Genomic DNA, 26,459 nt, shown 5'->3' on the forward strand with positions numbered 1-26,459 from the left:
TATTATCGATATGCGCACTAGTTACTTATGTTACTTTGGATACCAATTCTGTCTTTAAAAAAGTGATTAATTAGTTAAGTTAAAATCTTGGGCGCTTAGCGTTTGATCGTTTTGAGAAGCGCGCTATATGAGTCAACGTTGTAGGCGAAAATATGACAGACCACGATCTGAAACGTGATTTTTATGTTGACATCACTTTTGTAACAAAATCTGTTGTAATTCGTTTTATTCACTGATCTTGAGCGCTTAGCGCCGCATAGCGCTAAAACTGTCCATTTTTTGGATATTTTTACGGATATTTCATCCGGAACTTATAACCTTAAAAATTACAAAGTTTCAGCTAAATCCAACGAAAGCTATTTTCCCATACATTTAGTGCGAGGTCCTTTTCGATCGAATTTACTACTGAATTGTTTAGATTCTAATTTGTTCTCAAATTTGAAGCTTCTTAATCATTATGATTATAAAACATTATGCTTGGTTATTATATTTTTAATTTGCTTTTTGAACTTTATTCGTTTTGCAGATGTTGGACGATTGTCTAATTATTAAAATTAAAATTAAAATTTATTTTATTTCATATTTAATTTAATTCAAATTTAACTTATTTCAATTTATTTAATTTTTAAGATTTTTAAATTGGATACTAAAATTTTTGTTTTAAACTAATATAATTGGAAAACTTCCGGTTGGCGCGCGAACGGCAAACACACGTTGGGTTTCGGGGAGTGAAAACTTGTTTATTCGATAGCTAAATAAGTGAGTGGACCGGCGAGTGTTATCAAATTTTTGGATAATTTTATTAGGGAAATTTGGTTAAACAATTAGGCTTCTTCAGAAGAGGTTATGTCAGACTATGCTATGGAAGACGCCCTGGATTTGCTCTCCAGACTACACCGAGGGGGAGCCAACGTCCAAGCGGAGAGACCAATGAATAAAGAGACCCAGCAGAAATCGGATGACGGAGTAACACTATTGGATCAAGCAGCCGCGACGGGGACTCAAGGAAATGAACCAAAAGAAAAGAAATGTGGGAGAAAACCAAAATCTGATAAACTTAGTGCAGCTAATGCTAAGAGTGTAAGCAGATCGCCAGAGAGGTCAAAGGATAGGGAACGAAGGCAGAGCGAAATGAGAAGGACAACTGAAGATAGTTCGGCAAACAACGAAGAACTGTTAAATGATAAACAAAGGGAGGAGTTAGATAAATTGAATTCAGAAACCCAGAAGGACGTTTTAACGAACGTAAAAGAAAATATAAAAAAAGGAGAAGAATCGACCTTAGGAAATATGATTCGAGAAATTATGGACAGCTGGTGGGAGGAAAAGGGTAAGAGGTGATTAAGGGAATTCCTTATGAAGTTGGACAGTCCGCGGGCGGAGAATGAGCATGAGAGGAGAGCGAGTGAGGAAGCAGCAGCAACGGCCCTTGAGAGAGCGAGGGAGAGGGAAGCAAAATGGTTTCAAGAGAGAAACAATCTACAGAACAAAAATAAATGAGTTAGAACAGAAGTTACAGGAGATTGAGAAATGGGACAGGTACGAGAGCCTGAAAAGGAAAATAGTGTAAATAGTGTAGAAGAGGAGGAAACGAATAAAACTGATGAAAGGGACGAGAATGAAAACTTAAATAAACAAAATAATTGGACTAAGAACCAGGCGAATAAGAAAAAAGAAAGGGATCTCAAACACGCCGGCTTGTTGGGTATATGAGAAGTAGAGACAGAAACCAGAGAAAGGAAAAATAGAATAAAATAGGTACTATAAAGAGGATTTAGGGCAACAGGAGGAGAGTGGCTGAAAAGGAAAATCACTCAAACGATTTGGAATTTGACAGGAGTGAGAATAAGAATTACAGAACTGAGATTTATTGGAGGAAGGTTGTTAGCAAGATTGGATTCCTGGGAATCGAAGAACGAATTGATGAAAAATAAATGTCATTTGAGGGTCACGAGCATCAGAGTGGAGCACGACTTCACTAACAGGGAGAAGGAAGTCATGATCTGGATTCAAACCGATGTAGAAAAGTCATGGAAGTTAGGAATGAAAGCCTGGAAAGGCTACATAAGATAGAAGATTGAAGGCTGGGAATACATCTGGAGTATAGAGGAAAGAAAGATAGAGCAGATGTGATTTCGGAACGAGCAACGGAAAACTATTAAATGAGTCACATGGAATATAGCGGGGTGGGGGCTATAAAATGTTAGCAACGGAACAGTTTTGGAGCTATTATGACCTAAAAATAATACAAAAGACGCGTTTGGAAGAAAACACTGATCAGGATAGCTCAAGTAAATTAGACGATAACATTATATGGAATTTTAAAGCAGCTTCTAGAGATAAGAAAAAATACAGAGCTAAAGGAGGACACCTTGTGGGTGTGCAAAAAGGGGTGTGTGAAGGGGTGATGAACGTATCTAAATGGGAGTATGGAATAATCATCTCGGGATGAAAGGCAAACTGGAAGAATATTAGGATCATATCGCTGTACAACAATGTCGGGATGAATGTTGCAAAAAATAGTTTGATAGATTGATTTCACCAATCACGACGGGCCAGCGAAGAATTAATTCTAATCGGGGATTGGAGTTCGTGAATAGGAGAAGAAAAGGAAGGTGAAGGAGGGGAAATAGACCAAGTTTTTTTATAGAGCTAGAGAATCGGAGGATAAAATATTGAATGCGGAAGGGAAGAAACTGTTAGAAATGTGTGAAGAACAAGGTTTGAGAGTGTTGAATGGTAGAATAAAAGGGCATAGAGAGAGAAAAAGGACGCACATCTGTGGAAATGAAGGAGTATGTCCAATTAAAACAATGCAGATTGAAACTAGAATTTAATCTGATCATTTACCGGTAGTTTTTAATTTTTAAATTATTATAAAAAGTAAGGAAAAGTACTGTGAAGTCCGAAATAAAAAAAATTCAAAGAAAAGGTTAAAGTGGGATGGTCAAAAAGGGAGAAGACTACGAAACAGAAATGGGTAATCTATGGAAAAAGCAATTACAGAGCGAAACCTTGGCGAAGAGATGGAAAAAGTTTTTGAGCTGCACATAAAAAGCAGCAGAAAAGTAGGTTTAACTATAAATGGTACAGGTTTAAATAAAGTAAATAAATTGAAGTAAGGATGGTTCGATGAAGAATGTGCGGAACAAAGGGGAGAATTATGGAAAAGCTTGAGAATCTTTCTGCTGAAAAAAGGGGAGAAAGAAAGGATGGCAAGGAAGGGAAAAAATAAGTACAAGAAACTATGTGAAGAAAAAAAGAAGAAAGACAAGGGTGGAAAAGTATAAACGAGTCGGGACATGGCACGTTTTTGAAAAGTGTTAGGGAATTTTAGACTGTAAAAAATATGAAAAACGGGAACGCACTTGGGGAAGATGAGGTGCCAATTAAGTTTGTGAAAGGATTACCAGAAGTCAGGGCGAAAGAATTGCATCAAATACTAAATGGGCTTTAGGTAACGGAAAAAATGATACCAGACTGGGAAAAGCGGGAAAATGCCAATATTTAAGGGTGGGGATGAGAAAGATACGGAAAAATATTGGGGGGGAGTTCGTTGTTAGATACAGGGTACAAAATAATAGCATTAATTATGGACGAAAGAATTAGAAACTTGATGGAAAAGCAAGGGCTATACAAAGAGAGCCAGGCAGGGTTCAGAAAAAAGAGATCAACGAGAGATCACATTTTTGCCTTAAATTCCATAATTAACAATAAGCTAAAGAGAGAAAGGGGCAAGCTTTTCGTGGCTTTTATAGATTTCAAAAAAGCATTTAACACTGTAGATCGAGATTTACTATTTCAAAAATACACGTGCTAGAAATCAGGGCAGAATGCTTGAGATAATCAAAGAAATTTATAAAGTAACCATAAATGAAATAATTAAAGTACAGGGAGTCACAGAAAGTTTTGAAACCTCAATAGGGGTTAGGCAGGGATGCCCACTGAGCCCTACTCTATTTAATACTCTCATAGACGATATTGATGAAATTTGAGAGCAAAAAAAATAAGGGGGAAACTCTGATCGGTAAAAAGAAAATCTTTGCTTTGAAGTTCGCTGACGACCTGGCAATTGTTTCAGATTTCCCTTGAGGGATTAAAAGATATGTTGCGATCTTTGGAAGGATACGTAGCCAGGAATAAATTAGAAATAAATGTAAATCAATTGAAAATTATAGTATCAAGAAAGGGGGCAGAAAAGCAATTGTTGAAAAATGGAAAATATTTGGTGAAGAAGTACAGATCGTAGACAAATGCAAGTATCTGGGTTTTTGGTTCGCTTGGGGTGGCTCAGGAAAACTTCGTCAAAATGGCCATGGGCTTAGATGGGAACACTCCAGGGTACATCTTGAGAATGGGAACTGGGCAAAATAGCATAGAAATCGAAGGGAGAAATAGAGTTAACCGATATGTGGAAGAAATTATAGAGATGGGACCTGAAAATATTGCCTAAAGTCTGCTGAGAAGAGGAGATAAGAGGATTACAAAACAACAATCCATCAGTATGGGGAGAAAAATTAATAGAGTCAATGAGGGAAGTAGGAGATGGAGAAACCTTGAACTGGATTCTAGAGGGAGTGTCGCGAGAGATGATAAGGGAGAATTAAAAAAAATATTGTAGAACGAAATGGAAGCAGGAAGTACAAGAAGATTGGGGAAGGATAAAAAATCTTCTTTTGCAAGTGGTATGGAAAATTTAAAAAGAAAGTAGGTCTGCAGAGGTACTGGGCAAACAAAGAAATAGGATACAAGGACAAAGAAGAATAGGTTAGAATGAGGTGTGGGAATGTAGGAAAGGTAGGGAATTAATTGATAAAAGTTTGATTCGAAAGGTAGAAATATGGTTGGCTGAAGGCAATATCGAGATCCAAGATAAACTTTGTGAAACTCTCGCTGGAGAACCGTGGCTAATTCTCTGCAGGTACGCGTGGGAGTTTGAGCGAATAGGGCAAGATTTGACTGAAAATAATGAGGAAAATCTGTAATATCCACCGTTAGCGAGTGTTTGTGTGACACAAAGACGGAGCTGGACAGTTCCCATAGTATGTACCTGGAGATTCTGATCTATTTTTCCAAATGTTTATTCCGTATGTTGAACTATTTAGGCCTAGTAATTACGTTATTAAGTGAGATATTATCTATGTATTTAAGCTTGTGCACTGTTAAAGTGAGGAAATGTATTATGTAAACACCTGGAAAGGGTATACATGTGTGAAATATATTGAATTGAAAATAAACCAAAACTAAAATAATTGAATTTTTTCGCAAAAAGACGAACCCACAGTAAAAAGAGAGTGTTAATGAAGCACCAATATTAGGGTACCATATACCTGCAACAGAAATTGCCCTTACGGTGTGAATGCTGCACCGTAATGTAGGGTACAGATTCCCAATCACTTGGGGTATGAAGTGTCCATCACTTGGGGTACGAAGTACCTACTACTTAGTGTACGGCGTGTACGCTGCTTGGGGTACGAAACGAAAAACGTCATTATCGACGCATAATCTACGCATTCGTAACTTCTTAAATACTTTTCAAGGTTTGAAATAGCCATATTTAAATGCATTGTTTATTATTTTGACAGCTTTGCTAATTGCATCTCATGGTCATTGAAGTTTAGCAGGTGCGTTGTTCGCACTTTGTAAAATTGAGCCATTAGGTATTTCAGATTAGGTGGGGATATCTAAGATGTCTGCACGCTGAGGGGCAAACAATAATACCAAATAGATGGGGCTAAACTTTATTTTTATAATAAATTGGAAAATAATTATTTTCTGAGACCTTGGCATGCTTGACAACAGCTGCCAACATTTCAAAACAGTAACATCGAACCTTTCGTACCCCACCTTGTGGTTATTTCATACCCTGCATACCATCGACGAATAGAAATGGACCGGTAATGCTGTGGGGAGAACGGTAATGGGCTCTAGAGGGAGAAAAAACACATGAGACGTACACCTATCTCTTTCTAGATAAAGCTGATTAAGCGAGAATATTTTCGTTGGATGAAGTTTGGCGCAGCACAGGACCGTGTTTTGTGTTGCGAGTGCCCCACTAATGTGAAGTTCATGGCACTTCTCAGAATTGATTCATTTATAATTTATTTAAATAAAGTTATTGAATATAGTAAAATAAAAAATGTTACAACAAAAACAAAACCTCGAAATATGAAGTTTTGTAACTATGCAATATAAATTGTTAATTTTTATGTTATAGAAATATTTTTCAATTTTTTGACAGTTTTTATATTATTCTTGAACTTACTAAACGATTATTATTTTAGCATTTTAAATCCAATTTCAAAACGAATTCAAGGTTACGAAGTTTTTAAAATAATCTATCTGAAACAGGTTATTTTACATGAATGTTCTTTAAAGCTTAATTTATTATAACTACGAATTTCTAATGTATTGTTTGTATATTTTTCTAATTAACCCTACAGAATATTTAAGCAATACCCTAGGCCACCAATTCACTTGACAGAGTTCTGAAATAGATAAAGGTAGGTGTACGTCTCATGTGTTTTTTCTCTCTCTAGAGCCCATTTAGTTCTCCCCAAAGCATTACCGGTCCATTTCTATATGTCGATGCTACATACTCGATAGGTCGTACCCCAAGTTTGAGAGATACCTGAATCCCTACTGAGGTGCAGTGAACACCGTTATAATTATACCTGCAACAAAATATACCCCCAAGATTTTACTGTGCCCCTGGCGGACCGAATAGAGGGTCTACAAAGTACCCGTAAAGACTCCATTGGGCCCCCATTCGGTTCCTTTTTAAAAATCTTGAAAAAACAGCAAAATCAACTTTTAAACTGTTGAAATTCGGATTCTACGTTAAAATTTGCATTAGAAAGTCATGGAGTAATCGCAATACTTTTTCTTGCAGCGTTAAAAACTTTAAAAAATAAACTACCTGTCATTTACATGGGCCGAAGGTGACTTCAAGTGCATCTTCTTTTAGTAGCAGTTAATAAGCGTTTCGTCGGTAACTTTTAGAATTTTGTCTGGATGCTAGCGCCACGCAGTGGAAACCTCAGACAACAACGCTGCGATGCAAGTGAGAGAGAATTTTATTTTTAAACTTCGTGCGCAACATACTACTTGAGCTATTGTGGATGCGCTTAAAGTCACATTCAGCAGAAGTTAATGACTTTTTTAAAATTTAATTTAATTTATGGTAATTTTACAAGTAAATATGGCAAATTACCATGAATTAACCGAAATTCAATTTTAAACATTTTTATGAATTTCCGGATTTTTTGGTGGTATTCATGAAAATATTACATGTAATTTATGGTCACATACCATTTATTACCCAAAATTCAATTTCCAAATGTGTATGAATTCACGGAAATTTATGAAAATTTGTGATTATTTATGGTAGTTTTGCAGGTAAATATGGTAGCTTACTATGAATTACCCAAAATTCAATTTTAAACATTTGAAAAAATTACCGAAAATTAATGAAATTTTCGAGTAATTTATGGTAATATTACAGGCAATTTCTGGTAACTTAAAATAAATTACCCAAAATTTAATTTAACAATTTCTATAAATTTCCGGAAATTTATAGACATTTTTGGTTAATTATGCTAATTTGACAGGTAAATATGGTAGATTACCATAAATTACTCAAAATTCAACTATAAAATTTTGTTAATCCTGTAAATTTATGAAATTTTTGGGTAATTTATGATAACTCAGGATAAATTGCCCAAAATTTGATTTAAAAATTTCTATAAACTTTCGGAAATTTATTGACATTTTTGGTAATTTTACAGGTATATATGGTAACTTATCATAAATTACCTAAAATTCAATTTTAAATATTTTAAAAAATTTCCGGAAATTTACGAGGTTTTTTTAATGATTTATGGTATTAGTACAGGTAATTTAGTGTACTTACTATAAATTGCCCACAACTCAATAAACAAATTTTCGGAAATTTATGGAAATTTTCGGTCATGTATGTCAGGAAATCCCTTATTTTATCGACATCTTACTGACTATTTCTCCCAGGCGTTAAATGAAGAATTTTTTACATTTCGAAGTTCTTTTCACAACAGTAATTTACGGCAATTTTTACAGGTAAATTAAGCAACTTATCATAAGTTACACAAAATTCAGTTTTAAACATTTTTATAAATTTCCGGAAATCTATGAAATTTTTTTATAAATTATGATGATATTACAGATCATTTATGGTAAATGAAGATAAATTACCCAAAATTTCATTTAAAAATGTCTAAAACTCCGGAATTTTTCAGAAATTTCGGGACATTTTTGTTCATTTACGGTAATTTGATTAATTATATATGGTAACTTTACATAAATTACCGCAAAATGCTATTATCTTCAACCAAAATTTCTTTACAATTTTCACGTTGAGTGGGCTGATTATCGTAAAATGCGAGCTCATAGTGTATAATTTTCATTATTTACCTCTGGCTTCACTTCACTACCTAGGGAGGTAAAAAAAACTATTTACAAAAATAGATGCTGTTAACTTTTTAATTATTTCTTGAATAAACGTAATTCTGACATTAATACATGAAATAAAGTTTTAATAGTTACATGATTTTAAATTTATAGAAAACTTTCCCAGGCCAATAATTGCAAATTCATAAAATTAAAATTGCAGTAAGCCATTATGTATTCACAGACTTTTAGGCAATATATTTTTTATAAATCCACCCTTCCTTCAAAAATTTGAATTTTATATGGAAAACTGTAAACATTTATAGATTTTTGAGAAATTTTGAAATTAGAATTTTGTTGAAAATAAACGTGTGAGGACCCTGAATATAAATAATAAATTTATAGGCAATTGATCTATTGCATATAAAAAAATTCACATTTTTCTTAACTTTGAGCAAACCACGTTGCAGAAAATCAGAAGGGAATATTTAGAAAATGTAAATAGACCTTAAAAACTATAATATATCACGTGTTTTCAATATTTTTGATCAGAAAGATATAATTAATGGTTTTATTAGTGATGTGAAAAATGTCGTCGGGTCGGGTTGATTAAAAAATTTGTTTAATTTTGAATAGATTTCGATAATGTATGGTAAGTTACTATAAATGAATGTGAAAGTTACAAGGAATTTCATCTTGTGACGTCACTGGAAAGATGTCTGCACTCCGAGGGCTAAGTAATATCTCTTTGACCTTGACAACAACGCCACCTGGCACGCGAACTGTTGAGTATATCAAAGTTATTAGAGCAATGTTAATGAAAAAGAGCAGGAAATATCAATTTATTTTAATTAAAAATATTATACTAAGGTCCAGATGTAATGATTTACTGTATGATTTCTTGTCAATATTGAATTTAAGTTCAAATTTCTTCCCATTAGTTCGAAATGGGGGAGTTCAACACTCACCAGAGTGTGCGATCTGTTCGGGTCGGAGTTCTGCGAAAAATCATATTTAATATATGAAAAATTCCTTCATCTATACAGATTATTAATAAAAATGTATAGTTTATTCATAAAATAGAGTTAAAGTGTCAGTCAGCTAGTTTGAAAAGAAATTTTTTTATATTTTAAGTAGGGTTAGTTTTTCCTGCAAAGTTCTGAATTTCACAAAACATTATTGTTTACTAAAAGAATGTTCCAAAGTAGACATTTTCAAAAGTTTTCTATTTTTTATAGCGAAAAATAAAAACAACCATAATTTAAAGTTAAAAAATAAACTGTTTTAGAGAAAAACTGTCTGATTTTTTGTTAACTGAATTTAACTGTTTTTTATTCAAATTTTATCGGTTAAAGTTTCGTTTTTTCGGGTTTAAACTTTACTGATTTGTTGGAAATTTGTCTTTTATTGGTTTTTGTTTGATTTTTTGTTCAAACCTGATTTTTTTTAGTTAAGACATTACATGCCTTGTTCAAAATTCGTACATTTTGATTCAATTGAACGGCTTTTAAATAAAAATATTTTTTGTTTATAAGATTACTTTTTAGCGAAAAGTCGAATAATTAAATTGACATTAAACAAAATAATTTTCAATCAAATAAAGAATGAGTTTAAAAAAAAAATGTAACTAAAAAGATTTATTTTCTGCCAAAAAACACTGATTTTAAGAAAATACATTAATGTTCAGCTAAAAATATAAATTTTGGACTAAAAAGAGAACCGTTAAATTTTCAATTGAAAAAATTAATTTTCAACACAAAAAACGAATATTATAAAAACTCCCAAAAAAGACAAATTTTAATAAAAATACCTGAATTTTCAACTAAAAAAGTAACAAAGTTTTTCGATATGTATATATTCCATGTTACATTCTTCCACATTTTATTCTTCAAACTTGTAAGTTTTCTTGTAAATTTTGTTCGAAAATCGCGCGCTTTTCTACACTTCTGGTTCCTGTTTAATCGTAGCTAATCAAGAAAGTGGGAAGTTGTGACACATCTCCTATAAACGATAATACCAACTGCACGAGACAAAACATTATTTTCATTATTTTCATCGATTTTTATTATTCAGTTGAATAAGCTTGTAAAATAAAAATAATTATTCAAAGGACCACGCACTAAATGTATGGGAAAATGGCTTTCGGTGGCTTTAGCTGAAACTTTGTAATTTTTAAGGTTATAAGTGCCAGATGAAATATCCGTAAAAAAAAATCCAAAAAATGGACAGTTTTAGCGCTATGCGGCGCTAAGCGCTCAAGCTCAGTGAATAAAACGAATTACAACAGATTTTGTTACACAAGCGATGTTAACATAGCAATCACGGTTCAGATCGTGGTCTGTCATATTTTCGCCTACACCGTTAACTCATATAGTGCGCTTCTCAAAACAATCAAACGCTAAGCGCCCAAAATTTTAACTTGACTAATTAATCACTTCTTTAAAGGCAGAAATGGTACCCAAAGTAACATTAGTAACTAGTGCGCACCTACTGATAATAACATTCTACCCTTCGCAAGAGGGTTGAATGCTAAGGGCTCAAGATCAGCGAATAAAACCAATCCTAGTAAATTAGCGACAAAAGCGATGTTACTATAAGAATCATGTATCAGAAAGTAGTCAGTAATATGTTTAGCCAAACCAATGAGTTATATTGCGCGCTTCTCGAAACGATCCAACGCTAAGCGCCCAAGATTTGAACTTGACTAAGTAATTACTCTTTTAAGACAGAAATGGTATCCAAAGTAACATTAGTAACTAGTTCGCACATCGATAATAACAGTATACCCTTCGCCAGAGGGCCGAACGCTAAGCGCCCATGATCAGCGAATAGAACTAACCCTAGTAGCTTTAGCCACACAAACGATGTCGATATACGAAACACGCATCAAGAAGTGGTCAGTAACATGTTTAGCCAAACCAATGACAATATGAGTCAACAACGCTGACTTATATAGCGCGCTTCTCAGAACGGGCAAACGCTAAGCGCGGAAGATTTGAACTTGACTAAGAAATCACTTTTTCAAAGGCCTTTCACAAAAAAAAATGACAAACAAACATACCGTCGTCGATTAGTCAAGTTAATATCTTGGGCACTTAGCGTTTGATCGTTTTGAGAAGTGCGCTATATGAGTCAACGGTGTAGGCGAAAATATGACAGACCACGATCTGAACCGTGATTTCTATGTTGACATCGCTTTTGTAAAAAAATCTGTTGTAATTCGTTCTATTCAATGATTTTAAGCGCTTAGCGCCGCATAGCGCTAAAACTGTCCATTTTTTTGGATTTTTTTTTACGGATATTTCATCCGGCACTTATAACCTTAAAAATTACAAAGTTTCAGCTAAATCCACCGAAAGCCATTTTCCCATACATTTAGTGCGGGGTCCTTTACTAAGGGTACATTTTCACGGAGGTCGAATCTGAATAAATTGATGAATTAATTTGGCACATCGAGTTCGTATCTAGGTTCTCAACATAGATGGGTACGTACACGTATATTACATGGTTTTCGACATGTATATTATGTCCTAAGGGTATGTTCCGATTTGAGCAGTTGAGAGTTATTTAAAGTTTCAAAGTTGGCAATACCAATGTATAAGCATAGGCTGCCGGTGCGCAATGATGCCTATGCTTATACATGGCATTGACAACTTTGAAACTTTAAAAAACTCTCATATACTCAAATCGGAACATACCATAAGTTTTCTACAAATGGATTTTACATTTGACCACGTGACTATATGGGCGGGATTTTCAAATTCTTTACTCTAAAAATATCCAATTGCCTTATAGAAATAACTAATATTGAGCAATTAATTCAGTATTTGTCATTATTGATCACATTTCAAAGAAATTATTTAAAAAATAATAATATACGTGTTTATTGCCCTTCATAATCCTCAGCGTTTTCGAGCATGTGGAACACGAGTGTAAGTATTCGTTTGCACTCCAAATTAATATTTTCCCACGGTTTGCCCTCCTGAAATGTTTTTACACTTGTTTTTAACATTTTCACTCTTTAAATTAAAATCAAATCGATTGAACAGCTTTATAAGAGGTTATGTCAATTATTCAATCTGTCAAATACAGTTCCGCCCAGGTAAATAACTTTCGCCATCTTTGATATGTATTATACATAGTTCTCTATAATTTTTTACGTATATTATGTCGATTATGTGTTATACGTAGAAAACCTTGAGTGACATGTCACAACCCATCTCTGGTTCTTAAAAAATTAAATTTGCCATAAACCAACAAAGCAGCTAGAAATAAATCCTATGAAAAATATCAAAGCCATGTGACGAGTTGGTTAAGTGAACAGATTCCTACCTTACCGCCACCTTTCTTATTTCCCAACTTATTTTCACACGAAGCACCACATCGAGTTGAAAATTTGGGATAATAAATAAGGAGCACTAAGAAAGGTGAGCCTGGTCCTAAACTTTAATAATTAGAAAAAAAGAAAAAGAAATGTACAACAAAAAACTTTTTTCATAATTATATTTTAAGACGAGACCCAACATTCTTAGTACTTCTTGTTTAGTATCCCAAATTTTGAACTCGATGTGGCGTTTCGTGTGAATACTGAACATAAATTTAGAACTAAAAAAAAGTGGCGGTAAGGTAGGAAGCTGGTCACATGACCCACTCAACACATGGCCTTAATTCCACGATTAATTAAAAACAGGCCTCCGTGAAAAGGCACCCTTATGGTTACAAATAATTTTTTTCTTAGGGTACCTTTTCACGGAGGCCTGTTTTGAATTAATCGTGGAATTAATATTTTTCATAGGATTAATTTCTAGCTGCTTTGTTGGTTAATGGCAAATTTGATTGGTTGATAACCTAGATACGAACTCGATGTATCAAATTAGTTCAACGATTAATTCAAAACAGATATCCGTGAGAGTACTCTTAGTTATTCAAGAAATAAAGTTTCTTCCTAGGCTATTGGTATTACCGCTTTGCCTTCAGCAAGCAGACATCTTGGATTTTCCCCACCCAACCACTTGGCGCTACGTAGTCGCTGGTAAACACCCCACTATCTATAGAAATGTGCAAATAGTTTCTCTCTTTCACTCTCACTCTTGTTGTCTCTCTGTCTATCTGAGCCATTTTTTTTATTACACTTTGTAAATGTCGGTTCTGGCTGGGTGGGTTTTGTTTTCATTTTTCAATGGTTTTTCAATTAAAACCAAACAAAGAAATTATTAAATATTAAATGAAACCTTCAGATGTAAAATAGAATGGCTAATCATTATGAGGTTCCCAATTGGTGAGTTACAATGCTAGTTATTTCAAGTAATTTCACTTTTTCTTCACGAAACAGACTACATTTAGGTTATGTTTTTAGGGCTGGTAAACCACCCGTTGGTTTGCATTTAGATGTGTTAAAAGGTGACAAATTAATACAGGTAAAGTAATCCCTTTAATTAATTATCAGTTTTATACAAAATATTCTCACATAGGGTAGCCAGTTTTTTTAATTTTTCGTTTTTCAAATCACTATTTTTGAAAGCTTTTCTCCGGTTTTTGGTATCACTGATGTCAAAAGTAAAGTAAAATCATTGAATAAATGTAGAATTTCATAAATTGAAGGAAAAAGAAAGGTTGAAAAAGAGTTATTTATTTTATTTTTTCATATTGGGATGGAATTCACGCCAGTGTTAATAATTAATTACAGAAATTGATGGTTGATGAGAAGAAATGTTACTTGTTCGGTCGCAATCAGCAAATGAACGATTTTTGCATTGATCATGCTTCCTGTTCTCGAGTTCACTCAGCCCTAGTGTACCATAAACATCTAAATAGGGCATTTTTAGTCGATTTAGGAAGCAGTGAGTATTTAAAAAATATAAAACTATTCTATTTTTGTTTGAAAATTTATATTGTTTAGTTAAATTCATTTATTTTGTTCAAAATTTGCCTTGGCAGAAAATTAATCTTTGTTGAGAATTTATCTTTTTGGCCAAAAATTAAATTTTTTGATCGAAGATTCATTATTTTAATTCAAGATTTATTTCTTTGGTTACAAATTTAAATATTTTGTTGCCAATTCATCTTTTTGGTTGAAAATTAATTTTTTTAACTGAAAATTTACCTATTCAATTTTTAGATGAAAATACATCCTTTTTGTTAAAAATTTATCTTTTTGGATAAAAATTAATTTTTTTGGTTGAAATTTTTATTATTTTGTTGAAAATTCTTTTTTCTTTGGTTTTTTTTCAATTGAGTTATTCCCTGTTTTGATAAAAATCCATCTTCTTTGTTGAAAATTCATCTGTTTGGTCTAAAATTCAACTATTTCGTAAAAAATTAATTTTTTGTTTCTTAAAAATTTATCTATCGTGTTGATAATTTAATTTTTCTGATTGAAAATTTAATTCCGACTATTTTTAATCCATCTTTTCGGTCGAAAATTTATTTGTTTGGTCAAAACTTAATTTTTTGATTGTTATAAATTTAACTATTTTGTTGAAAATTGATCTTTTTAGTTAAAAAATTCTTTTCTTTGGCTTAAAATTTAAGTATTCGATTTTTTTTCGAAAATCCATTTTTTTTAATGAAAGTTCTACTATTTACTGAAAAATTCATACATTTTTTGCCAAATCGATCTTTTTTTTTGGTAAAAAATTCTTCTTGGCTGAAAATTTATTTTTCTTAATGAAAATTTAAATATTTTGTTGAAAATTCTTTTTTTTAAATTGTTTTTTTAATTCGAACTATTTCATTTTTTGTTGATAATTCATCTTTTTTGTTCAAAGTTAAACTATCTGGTTGAAATTTCATGTATTTTGTGCAAAATTAATTTTTTTGTGTAGAAAATTATTCTTCTTGGCTGAAAATTTATTTTTTTTTTGTTTGAAAATTCTTTTTTTCGGTAAAAATGAATTTCTTTTGTCTTAGAATTGAAACATTCCATTTCTTTTTGAAAATCCATCTTTTTTGTTCAAAATTATACCATCTGGTTGAAAATTCATGTATTTTGTACAAAATTGATCTTTTTGGTTAAAAATTACTTTTTTGAATGAAAATTTAATTTTTAAATCATCTTTTTGTTCGCAAATTCAAATATTAGATCAAAAATTTATTTTTTCTTTGTTAAAATTTAACTATTTTGTTGCAGTTCTATCTTTTCGGTTGAAAATTCTTTTCTTTATTTAAACATTTAACTAATTTGTTGTAAAATTCATTTTTCTAACTGAAAAATTTAATTATTTGAATTTTTTTCCGAAAATTCATATTTGTTTATGAAAGTTCAACTATTTGGTCGAAAGTTAATAAATTTTGTGCCAAATTAATTTTGTTTTGGTAAAAAAATTATTCTTCTTGGCCCTAAATGTATCTTTTTGACTGAAAATTGATTTCTTTGGATGAAAGTTTCAATATTTTGTTCAAAAATTCTTTTTTTGTTGTTGACTTTTTTTTAAGTCGAACTACTTCGTTTTTTGTTGAAAATTCATCTATTTTGTTCAAAATTATACCATCTGGTTGAAAATTCATGTATTTTGTACAAAATTGATCTTTTTGGTTGAAAATTACTCTTTTTGAGTGAAAATTAATTTTCAAATTATCTTTTTGTTCGCAAATTCAAATATTAGATCAAAAATTAATTTTTTTGTTTGTTAAAAATTTAAATATTTTTCTAAAAATGGACCTTTCAGGTTAAACATTATTTTCTTTAGTTGAAAATTTAACACTTTTGTGGGAATTAATTTTTTTAACTTCAAATTTTATTGTTTCGTTTGAAAATCAAAATTTTTAAAAGAAAACTAATTTTTTGGTTATATTTTAGTTTTTTTTAGTTAAACATTAATTTTAGACGTTTAAAAATTCATTTTAATTATTTAAAATTTAAATATTCCAGTTTTTGTTGAATATTGATCTTTTTCAGTTGAAAAATAATGTATTTGATTGTAATTTCGTTTTAGGTTTTTTTTTTTTAGAAAACTATCAGATACTTCTTTGAAAATTCAGGTTTTTCTTTGAAAACTTAACTATTTTCTTGAAAATTCATGTAGCTTGTTAACAAAATTCGTCTTGTTTTAGTAAAATTAATATTGGTCAACAATTCTACTAATTGGTTTTTGGTTGAAAATGAATTTTTTTTTGAAAATTCAGTTAATGATGTATAATTTTAGTTGAAAATTAATCTCTTTAGATGAAAAAATTTAACAATCCTGTTAAAAGTTTAATATTTTAGTTTAAAATGCATCTTTAGTTGAAAATTAAACTATTTTTCTAAACAACAAAACGTTTTTGGTCGTCAATTGATCTATTATTTAAAACATTTTCCCCAATTCGTTTAAATTCTTTAGAACGTAAATTAAATTGTTTCGAAATCTTCTGAATTTATTACCCTTTGAGAGTGAAATAAGTAGCCTATGAGCAAAATAGCAAAAATACGTAGAAACTGCCTGATTTGAAATGGATGCGGTCTATGTATTTTTCTGTGAATATTAATCTGAAAAACTAATTTCGTTTCCAGCTCTAGTTTTTTTTTCTTTTTTTCTAATTATAATTTTTTCCAGCCCATGGAACATATATTGGCAATATGCGATTGGAGAGTAATAAACCGACTCAACTGCCAATCGACAGTACATTTCACTTTGGAGCTTCGACTCGTTACTACATAATTAGAGAACGACCTCAAACGGGCAATCGGACAATAATAGATGAATTGGAAAAGTCCTCTGAGGACAACGAGGCTGGTGGCTTGCTGGGTTTGCCGGAAACGGAAACAGAGCTCGATGTAACTATTATTTTTATCAATTTTATCATTCTGTCGATCTAATTGAATGAAAATTTAACTATGTTGTTGCAAAATCGTTTGTTTTTTATTTTTAATTGGAAATTTATTTATTTTTGTACTGAAAATTTAACTCTTTTGTTGAAAACGCATCTTTTGAGATGAATATATTCAACTATTCTTATGAAAATTTATTTTATGGGTTAAAGATTTAACTATATTGTTGAAAATAATTTTTAACAAAAACATCATGATCTTTTATAAAATATATCAGTTTTCAAACAAGAAGGAAAAGTTTCTACTAAAAAGACGAACTTTCAACTGAAAAAAAAAACACTTTTTAACTGAAAATTTCATTTTATGCTCAAGGTTTCAATGGAAAAAATTAAATTTTAACACAAGAATAACATACAAAAAACTATTTTTAACCAAAATTATTTTTTGGATTGATTTTTCGTACTGAAAATTTAACTGTTCCATTTTTTGTTAAAAATTTAACTATGCAGTTAAAAAATCGTCTTAAAAATTCAGTTCTTGGGTTGTAAATTCCACTCTTTCGTTGAAAATTAATTTTGTTCTTGTTGAAAATTTTAATACTTAGTTATAACTTCTTTCTTTCGGTTAATCATATGTTTACTGAAAATATAACTATTCAATTTTCGCTGGAAATTAAACTTTTTTTTAAACTATATTTTTTAGTTGAAAATTCATGTATTTTTGTTGAATATTCGTATTTTTTGTAAGATTATTTATATTTGTAAATTCTTTTTTTTGTTGTCGTTTTTTTTGTTGTTGTCGTTTTTTTGTTTGTCGTTAATTCGATTTTTTAAAGTAATTTTTTAAACTGAAAATCCGAAAATGGAACTATTTCATTTTGGGTTGAATCAGGGTGGACGTTTTAATCGAAGAAAAAAATTCCCGGTCATTTTCCAATTTTTTCCCAGTTCGCAAACATTTTTCACGGTCAATGAAATTGGAAAAATGAAATAAATCCACGTTAACATTTTCAATAGTCTAAATTTAAGAATCAAGTAATGAACTTTAAAAATTTTCAAAATTATATTATTTTAAGCTAGATACATTAAAAATTGAAAAATAATTTTTTTAACTTAATTACAGCCAAATTTAAAATAAAATTTACATTTTTGCATATTTCAAACCAAAAATTTCGAATTTTTTTAAGAATTGTGAAATAATACAAAAGAATATAAATTTTCTTAAGATTCAGAGGAAAATTGAAAATGATTTTTCACTTTGAAAAGTTATTGTAATAGAAAGTTTAAGAAGATTTTAAAAGATTAAAAAAATTATCAAAGAAGAACATGCAAGATTTTAAGGATTTTTTTAATTTGGAGGATTTTCAAAAATTGTAGGAAAATTTTGATTAATTTGAAAATATATTTAGATGTTCTGAAAAAAATGTTAACAAACTTCTTTTAAATTACTTGAAATAATTTCCATTTTTTAATTAATTTCAAATCTTTTCAGAACTTCTAGATAACTCTTAAAATTACTCAATTTTTTTTCTACAAATATTGGTTGTTAAATTGTTATTTATGTGTAAAAATTTTACAATTTCACTTATAAATGAAACGCTTTTTAAATAGACTAATTAAAATTGTAACGCTAAAAGATTAAAAGTTCTTCGAAAGTCTAAAGATTCAAAGCTTTCTATGTAATGTTATTAAGTTTCAAATTGTTTTTTTTTTTTAATATTTGGTTTCAATTTACTCGTCTTTAATGAACAGTGAAATATTGCTAAATATTAAATACTTATTCTTTTTCTACATTAAGTAATTTCAAATTAAATGGTATAAAAAATAAATAATTTCGACTCAGAATATTTTAAATTGAATAAAAACCATTAATTATGACTATATTATTATGGATTTATTTTTAAGTTGAAAATAGTAAAACACAACGTTTACATTTTTTAATCGCTAAAAAAATTAATAGAAATAATATATTAATAAATTTATTTATTAAATTTAATATAAAAAAATAATATAAAGGAATACCTGAATAAACATTTTATCAAATCAATTGTTATTCATTAAAAATTATTTATTTATATTTACAATTGATAAAATAAAACTGTTTTTTTTTACCAAAAATTTTCAACTTCAAATGCTTTTAATTTTTAATTGTTCAAATCCACAAAACTGCAGTTTAATTATTTTAAAAACTGTTAAAGTCGAACTTAGGCAGATTTTTCTTCTAAAAATTCGTAAAATTCCCGGTCCGGCGGCCATTCTGATTTTTATTTAAAAAATCTTCGATTTTAAAAACTTCAAATTTTTTTGAAGCTTTAAAACTGCATTTTAAAATTCTTTAAATTAGAATATATGCTTAAAAATTAAAAATGGAAAATTTTTTAAGTGAAAGATTTTCGAATTAAGCATTCTAAATTAAACGAAATAATAATTTCTAAAAATCACAATTTAACAAATTATTTAAAAAACGGTTGAAATCAAAGTTGGAAAGAATTTGGTAAAATTTCTGGTCAAAAAGTCATTTCCCGTTTGCATAAAATTTAAAATTTAACTGTTTCATTTTTGGTCTAAAATTTATATTTAATGTTAAAAATTAATTTTTTTCTTAATAATTCAACTATTTTGTTGAGAATATTATTTTTAGGCTGATCAAAATTTAAATGAAAATTTATTTCTTTTTTCATTGAAAATTGAACTATTTGATTTGAAATGTGTTGTTTTTTTTTAGTTTTGCTTGAAAATTGACCGTTTTCAGTTAAAAATTCATCTGTTTTGGAATTAAATTATTCTTCTTGTTTGAAACTGTATCTATCTTCGTTAAATTTTTTTTTTTTTTTTTGGTTTCGATAATTTAAATATTTTCTTGAAATATTCTCATTCTCGTTACCGTTCTCAAAGTAATATAAGCGGCTCAGAATTCTAGTTTTTATTACTTCAAATCTACAAATTTTTGGCTTCAAGTTTCGATTTTTAAATTTCAGTGAAACCGGGAATTTTTTTCTTTGGTCTCTTAAAGCAAGGGACAATTAATAAAAATAATAATTTTTTAAATTGCAGAACCTTACGGAATTTAACACAGCACACAATCGTCGTATATCGATGTTGGGAATCACTGATGACGATGTTCACAAGCCAACGAGAAAACGAAAGAAAAAGGGCATTTCTTTTAACGACGACGAGGAAGTCATTAATCCCGAGGACGTGGATCCTTCAGTTGGCAAATTTCGCAACCTCATTCAAACTACAGTCGTACCCAGCAAAGTTTGTTTTCTACTTTATAATTACTTTTTTTTTTATTTTTAAGTTTTTTTTTAACTTCAAATTTTCTCTTCAGAAAAAAGATAGAACAAAAATTTCGGGAAAGAAATGGTATCAACTTAAATCGGGGTGTCCACCTGATTACGATTTTTTTTTCAAATTGGATCAGGGAATTTTTCAAAAGAATTATAATTCTGAGTTATATTTCTCAATTTGAAAAATAAGTATTGTTTTGGTTAGGAACAATAAATTTTCGAAGAAAAATTAGAATTTTGAGTTGAAACAGGAAACTATAGATACATTTTATTACTGAAAAATTTTAGTTTGTAGTTTAGTTTCCACTTGAAAAAATTAATTTTCAACCCGAAAAAAATGCGAATTTTCAACCAAAGACATGAATTTTTGAATCAAATAGATGAATTTTCAAACAAGAAGAATAATTTTTTACCGCAGAAAATGAATTTTCAACTAAGAATATAATTTTTCGAGAAAAAAAAAAACTTTCCAGTAAAATTACTCAATTTTCATCTTTATAGAAACGAATTTTAAGTTGAAGCAAAAATATTAAATCAAAAATTGATAAGTTGAATGTTTGGATAAAAAATTGAATTTTTAACAAAATAGTTCAATTTTCAAACAATGAAATTAACTTTCAAGTGAAGAAGTTTAATTTTTATCAAAAAATGGGACAGTTAAATTTTGAGTTCAAAAAATTAATTTTTAACAAAGAAAAAATCGAATTTAAAACAAAGATAAAGTGTCGCGACAGTAAAAAAAATATTATCCCCAAAAATCCCAAGTTTCAACAAAATATTTAAATTTTAAAGCAAAAAAAAATTCATTTGAAAACAAATAATTTAATGTTTAAACCTATAGTTTTGCTACTGTAAACATAAATTCAACATTTTAAAAATCAAGAAAAAGGGTTATATTTTTTATTTTAAAAATAAATTTATAACTGAAAACGGTCCATTTTCAAGCAAAACAAACAAAAAAAAAAAACAAATTTTGAATCAAATAGTTCAATTTTCAATGAAAACAGAAATAAATTTGTATTTAAATTTTGATCAGCCTAAAAATAATAATATTCTCAAAAAAATAGTTGAATTATCAAGAAAAAAATTAATTTTTGACATAAAATATAAATTTTAGACCAAAAATGAAACAATTAAATTTTAAATTTGAAAAATCAATTTTGAACAACAAAAACAATCGAATCGGGAAATGACTTTTTGACCGGGAATTTTACAAAATTTTTGAATAAAAATTTTTTCCAACTTTGATTTCAACCGTTTTTTAAATAATTTGTTAAATTGTGATTTTTAGAAATTTTTTATTTCGTTTAATTTAGAATGCTTAATGCGGAAATCTTTCACTTTAAAAGTTTTCCATTTTAGATTTTTAATTTTTAAGCATATATTTTAATTTAAAAAATTTTTAAATGCAGTTTTCAAGGCTCAAAACAATAAAAAATTAGAAGTTTTTAAAATCGAAGATTTTTTTAATAAAAATCAGGATGGCCGCCGGGTCGGGAATTTTACGAATTTTTAGAAGAAAAATCTGCCCAAGTTCGATTTTAACAGTTTTTAAAATAATTAAACTGCAGTTTTGAGGATTTAAACAATTAAAAATTAAAAGCATTTGAAGTTGAAAATTTTTGGTAAAAAACAGTTTTATTTTATTAAATTTAAATATAAGCAAATAAATTTTTTTAAATGGAGCTTTACTTTGAATATAAAAATCTGAATAATAATTGATATGATAAAGCGGTTCTAGAACCGTTTAAAATTTGAGAATTTCCAGATTTTAACTGTTTCAATCCGAAAGTCTTGATAAGAATTGAAATTAATATGTCATTTATTCCGATAATTTTATTTTTAAATAACAATTTTCACGTTTTATCAATAATATATTTTCAATTTAGAGTTTCAAATATTCCTTTATATTATTTTTTTTTATTAAATTTAATAAATAAGTTTATTAATGTATTATTTCTATTAATTTTTTTAGTGATTAAAAAATGTAAACGTTGAGTTTTACTATTTTCAACTTAAAAATAAATCCATAATAATATAGTCATAATTAAAGGTTTTTATTTAATTTAAAATATTCTGAGACTAAATTATTTATTTTTTATCCCATTTAATCTGAAATTTCTTAATGTAGAAAAAGAATAAGTATTTCATATTTACATAGAAAGTTTTGAATCTTTAGATTTTGGAAGATAAATAACAATTGAACACCTAATATTTGTAGAAAAAAATTGAGTAATTTTAAGAGTTATCTGGAAGTTCTGAAAAGATTTGAAATTAATTAAAAAATGGAAATTATTTCAAGTAATTTAAAAGAAGTTTGTTAACATTTTTTTTAGAACTTCTAAATATATTTTAAAATTGATAGAAATTTTTCTACAGGTTTTGAAAATCCTGCAAATTTTAAAAAATCCTTAAAATCTTCCAGGTTCTTCTTTGATAATTTTTTTAATCTCTTAAAATCTTCTTAAACTTTCTATTACAATAATTGTTGAAAGTGAAAAATCATTTTTAATTTTCCTAAGAATCTTAAGAAAATTTCTATTATTTTGTAGTCTTTCACAATTCTTAAAAAAATTCGAAATTTTTTGTTTGAAATCTGCAAGAATGTAGATTTTATTTTAAATTCGGCTGTAAGTATTTCAAATTGTGCTTAAAATTAAAAATCTAAAATGGAAAATTTGTAAAGTGAAAGATTTTCGAATTAAGCATTCTAAATTAAATGAAATAATAATTTATAAAAATCACAATTTAACAAATTATTTGAAAAACGGTTGAAATCAAAGTTGGAAAAGATTTTTATTCTAAAAATTTTGTAAAATTCCCGGTCAGAAAGTCATTTCCCGGTTGCATAAAATTTAAAATTTAACTATTCTGTTGTAAATTCGATTTTTTTGTTATTCAAAATTGATTTTTCAAATTTAAAATTTAACTGTTTTATTTTTGGTCTAAAATTTATATTTTATGTTAAAAATTAATTTTTTTTTTCTTGATAATTCAACTTTTTTTTTAGAATATTATTATTTTTAGGCTGATCAAAATTTAAATGAAAATTTATTTCTTTTTTCATTGAAAATTGAACTATTTGAATCGAAATTTTTTTTTTGCTTTAAAATTGACTGTTTTCAGTTAAAAATTCATCTGTTTTGGAATTAAATTATTCTTCTTGTTTGAAAATGTATCTGTTTTGATTAAAAATTATTTTTCTTTTGGTTTTGATAATTTAACTATTTTGTTGAAAAATTTAACTGTTTCATGTTTTGTCTAAAATTCTCTGAGAATTTATTTCTCGGTTATATTCTCTTTAAATTTTCTCATTCTCGTTACCGTTCTCAAAGTAATATAACCGGCTCAGAATTCTAGCTGTAAGTATTTCAAATTATTTTAAGTTCTAAATTTAATTCGAATCTTTTTAAAACTTCTAAATTTCTCTTAAAATTTCTCTAATATTTTTACAAATAATAAGTGTTCTATTGTTAGTTATGATTTTCTAAAAGTTATAGAAAAAATTTAATTAATTTTGAAATGTATTTAAAAGTTCTGCAAAAAAATGCAAAAATGATTTTGAATTTGAAAAAATGTATTTAATTTAAATTTAAATTTAAATTTAAGAACTGTTAAGTTAAAAAAATTATTTTTCAATTTTTAATGTGTCTAGCTTAAAATTACTTAAAATAATATAATTTTGAAATTTTTTGAAGTTCATTGCTTGATTCTTTAATTTAAACTATTGAAAATATTAAAGTGGATTTACATTTTTGGAACTTAATCTGAATCTTTGAACTCGATAATTGATAAAAGGTCCAAATTTTGCAAATTTTTTATTTCACTTAAATTGTTTAATTTAAAAGTGTAAGTACCTTCCAGTTTATACGTGTAAGTTATTGAGCATTTGAATACACAATATTTGAATTGAAAACTTTTAAACTTCAATTTTAAAGGTTTGGAATTCAAGGGTTCTACTTTGAATGCTTTAATTTGTTGTTTATTGTTTATTACTTTATATGGAAAAATGTTTAGAATATAGTTTGATTTTTCCAATTTCATTGATCGTGAAAAATGTTTGCGAACCGGGAAAAAACCGGAAATTTATTTCGTCTATCAAAACGGCCACCCTGAGGAAAGACAGAAAATACAATTTTTTAAATCCTAATTCAGAATGATTATAAATGCTCATTAAATTCTCAAAGCACATAAATTCCGAGCATATTCTCAAGCATGTGCTCCTGTTCGTGAGAATTTCCCCGAGAACTTAAACACTTTAGAACACTTGTCAAGACTTTTGTTTTCACCCGAGAGTCGAAATTGGAGAAAACCAATCTGTAATAGGTTTTCTTTTTCTTTTTAATTTGCAGAGAATGCGAATGGAGGGTGGTTTAATATCATTGTCGGAAGATAATCACAACAGCATGAAGCACTTTCAACCCACTTCCACAACTCCTCATCTTTACAATGATCTTCCCCCCGAACAATATTCCTCGAATATTTCAAGTAATCCATTTACATCCGGACTGACCTCATTAACCTCGCGTCTCGGTATCGCGCTTCCAAATCCCGCGCCGGAAGTGGAAATGACACAAAATCCAATGCAGACAGAGACGATTCAGATGCAGGAGAATCCGGGGCCAGCCGAAGGTCAAACATTGGAGCCAAAAAAGAAAAAGTACGCGAAGGAAGCTTGGCCTGGGAAGAAAACTCTGCCGACGCTTCTCGTGTAATATTCTTGAAATTAATGATCGAATTCTAGCCGAAGTTGTGGTGAATTTCATCTTTTTATCCAGCGGACGCAAAAAAAATCATAAAAATTCGAAAAATGTCCTTGGGTCGTTCCTAGGACGTCCTATGTCGGCCCATAAAGATCTCAAAGATTTTTTTTATGCCCGAAAGATGTTCCGAAGACGTCTTCCCAGTGGACACGAAACCATGAAAATTCCAATAAAGTCCTTGGGTCGTTCCTAGGGCGTCCTATGTCGGCCCATAAGCATCTCAAAGATTTTTTTATGCCCGGAAGATGTTCCGAAGACGTCTTCCCAGTGGACACGAAACCATGAAAATTCCAATAACGTCCTTGGGTCGTTCCTAGGACGTCCTATGTCGGCCCAATCAATTTTTTTTTCATTTTTTTGCCCATTGGGTACTTGTACATAAGACATTTGAGTATTGAGGGGGGCGGGGGGGAGTCTGCACTTGTGCCCTACTTTAAGTTGTAGTTTTATTAGGACTCAAAAATATTTTAAAGTTTCTCCGTGTTTATTGAATGTCTTAAGTCTGCTTAGAAATTAAATATTCGATTTATACAGTTTTAGTCATTTGCCGGGCATAATATATTTATTGGATTTACAATTTTTTTTTTGTATTTTTTTTAAATATCGTGCCTAGTTTTTGTCACAGCCTCTGATGGAATAAAGCAAATTTAATTATCAACAGAATTATTTATCACAAGATGGGAAAGCTTATTTTTGATGGATTTATTATATTAGTTATTAAATAAGGTGATATCTAATGTCAAATCCTATATTGCGATTTCTTATGACGTTTGTGATTAATTGTAAATAATTATAAGATGAATGGAAATTTAATTCAATTTAGTTGATAATGCATTTGTAGCCTAATCTATAAATAAATTCTTCTATCTTCGAAGGAAAAAGGTTTTTACTGCATTGGAAAATAATTCGGGTTTGCTGAAGATGCGTGGTTTTAAAATTCGATGATTTATCTAGGATTTTCAGGTCTAATTTTTTTTCGGGTCAGTTTTATTCAATTTCAGAGTATTCAATTGGGCGTAGTAGTTTTTGCAGTTATCGCAAAAATTTATTTTCGATATTCTCTGGCCATTAATATTTAAAGAACAAAATTAAGTTTTTTAATATAAAATCCTTTATAGATGGAATTAATTTTTTTTATCGATGAAATTCAGAAATATCAGTCATTACAGAGTATCACCTATTCACCTTTTGTCACCAAAAGGATTGATTTTCTATAAAAAAATACAAGTGTATA

General features: G+C 29.1%; 1 protein-coding gene across 1 annotated transcript; it reads left to right on the top strand.

Moving 5' to 3' along the window:
* Positions 1–13,530: 13,530 nt before the first annotated feature.
* On the top strand, positions 13,531–26,106 carry LOC117177348 (nuclear inhibitor of protein phosphatase 1). The gene is made up of 6 exons (XM_033367975.1): positions 13,531–13,702; positions 13,781–13,841; positions 14,111–14,264; positions 16,959–17,179; positions 20,227–20,430; positions 24,815–26,106. The coding sequence occupies exons 1-6, from the start codon at positions 13,674–13,676 to the stop codon at positions 25,175–25,177; spliced, it is 1,032 nt and encodes a 343-aa protein (XP_033223866.1). The 5' UTR covers positions 13,531–13,673; the 3' UTR covers positions 25,178–26,106.
* Positions 26,107–26,459: the final 353 nt, after the last annotated feature.

Source organism: Belonocnema kinseyi, chromosome 7 (genome assembly GCF_010883055.1).
Source record: "Belonocnema kinseyi isolate 2016_QV_RU_SX_M_011 chromosome 7, B_treatae_v1, whole genome shotgun sequence".
NCBI lineage: Eukaryota > Metazoa > Arthropoda > Insecta > Hymenoptera > Cynipidae > Belonocnema > Belonocnema kinseyi.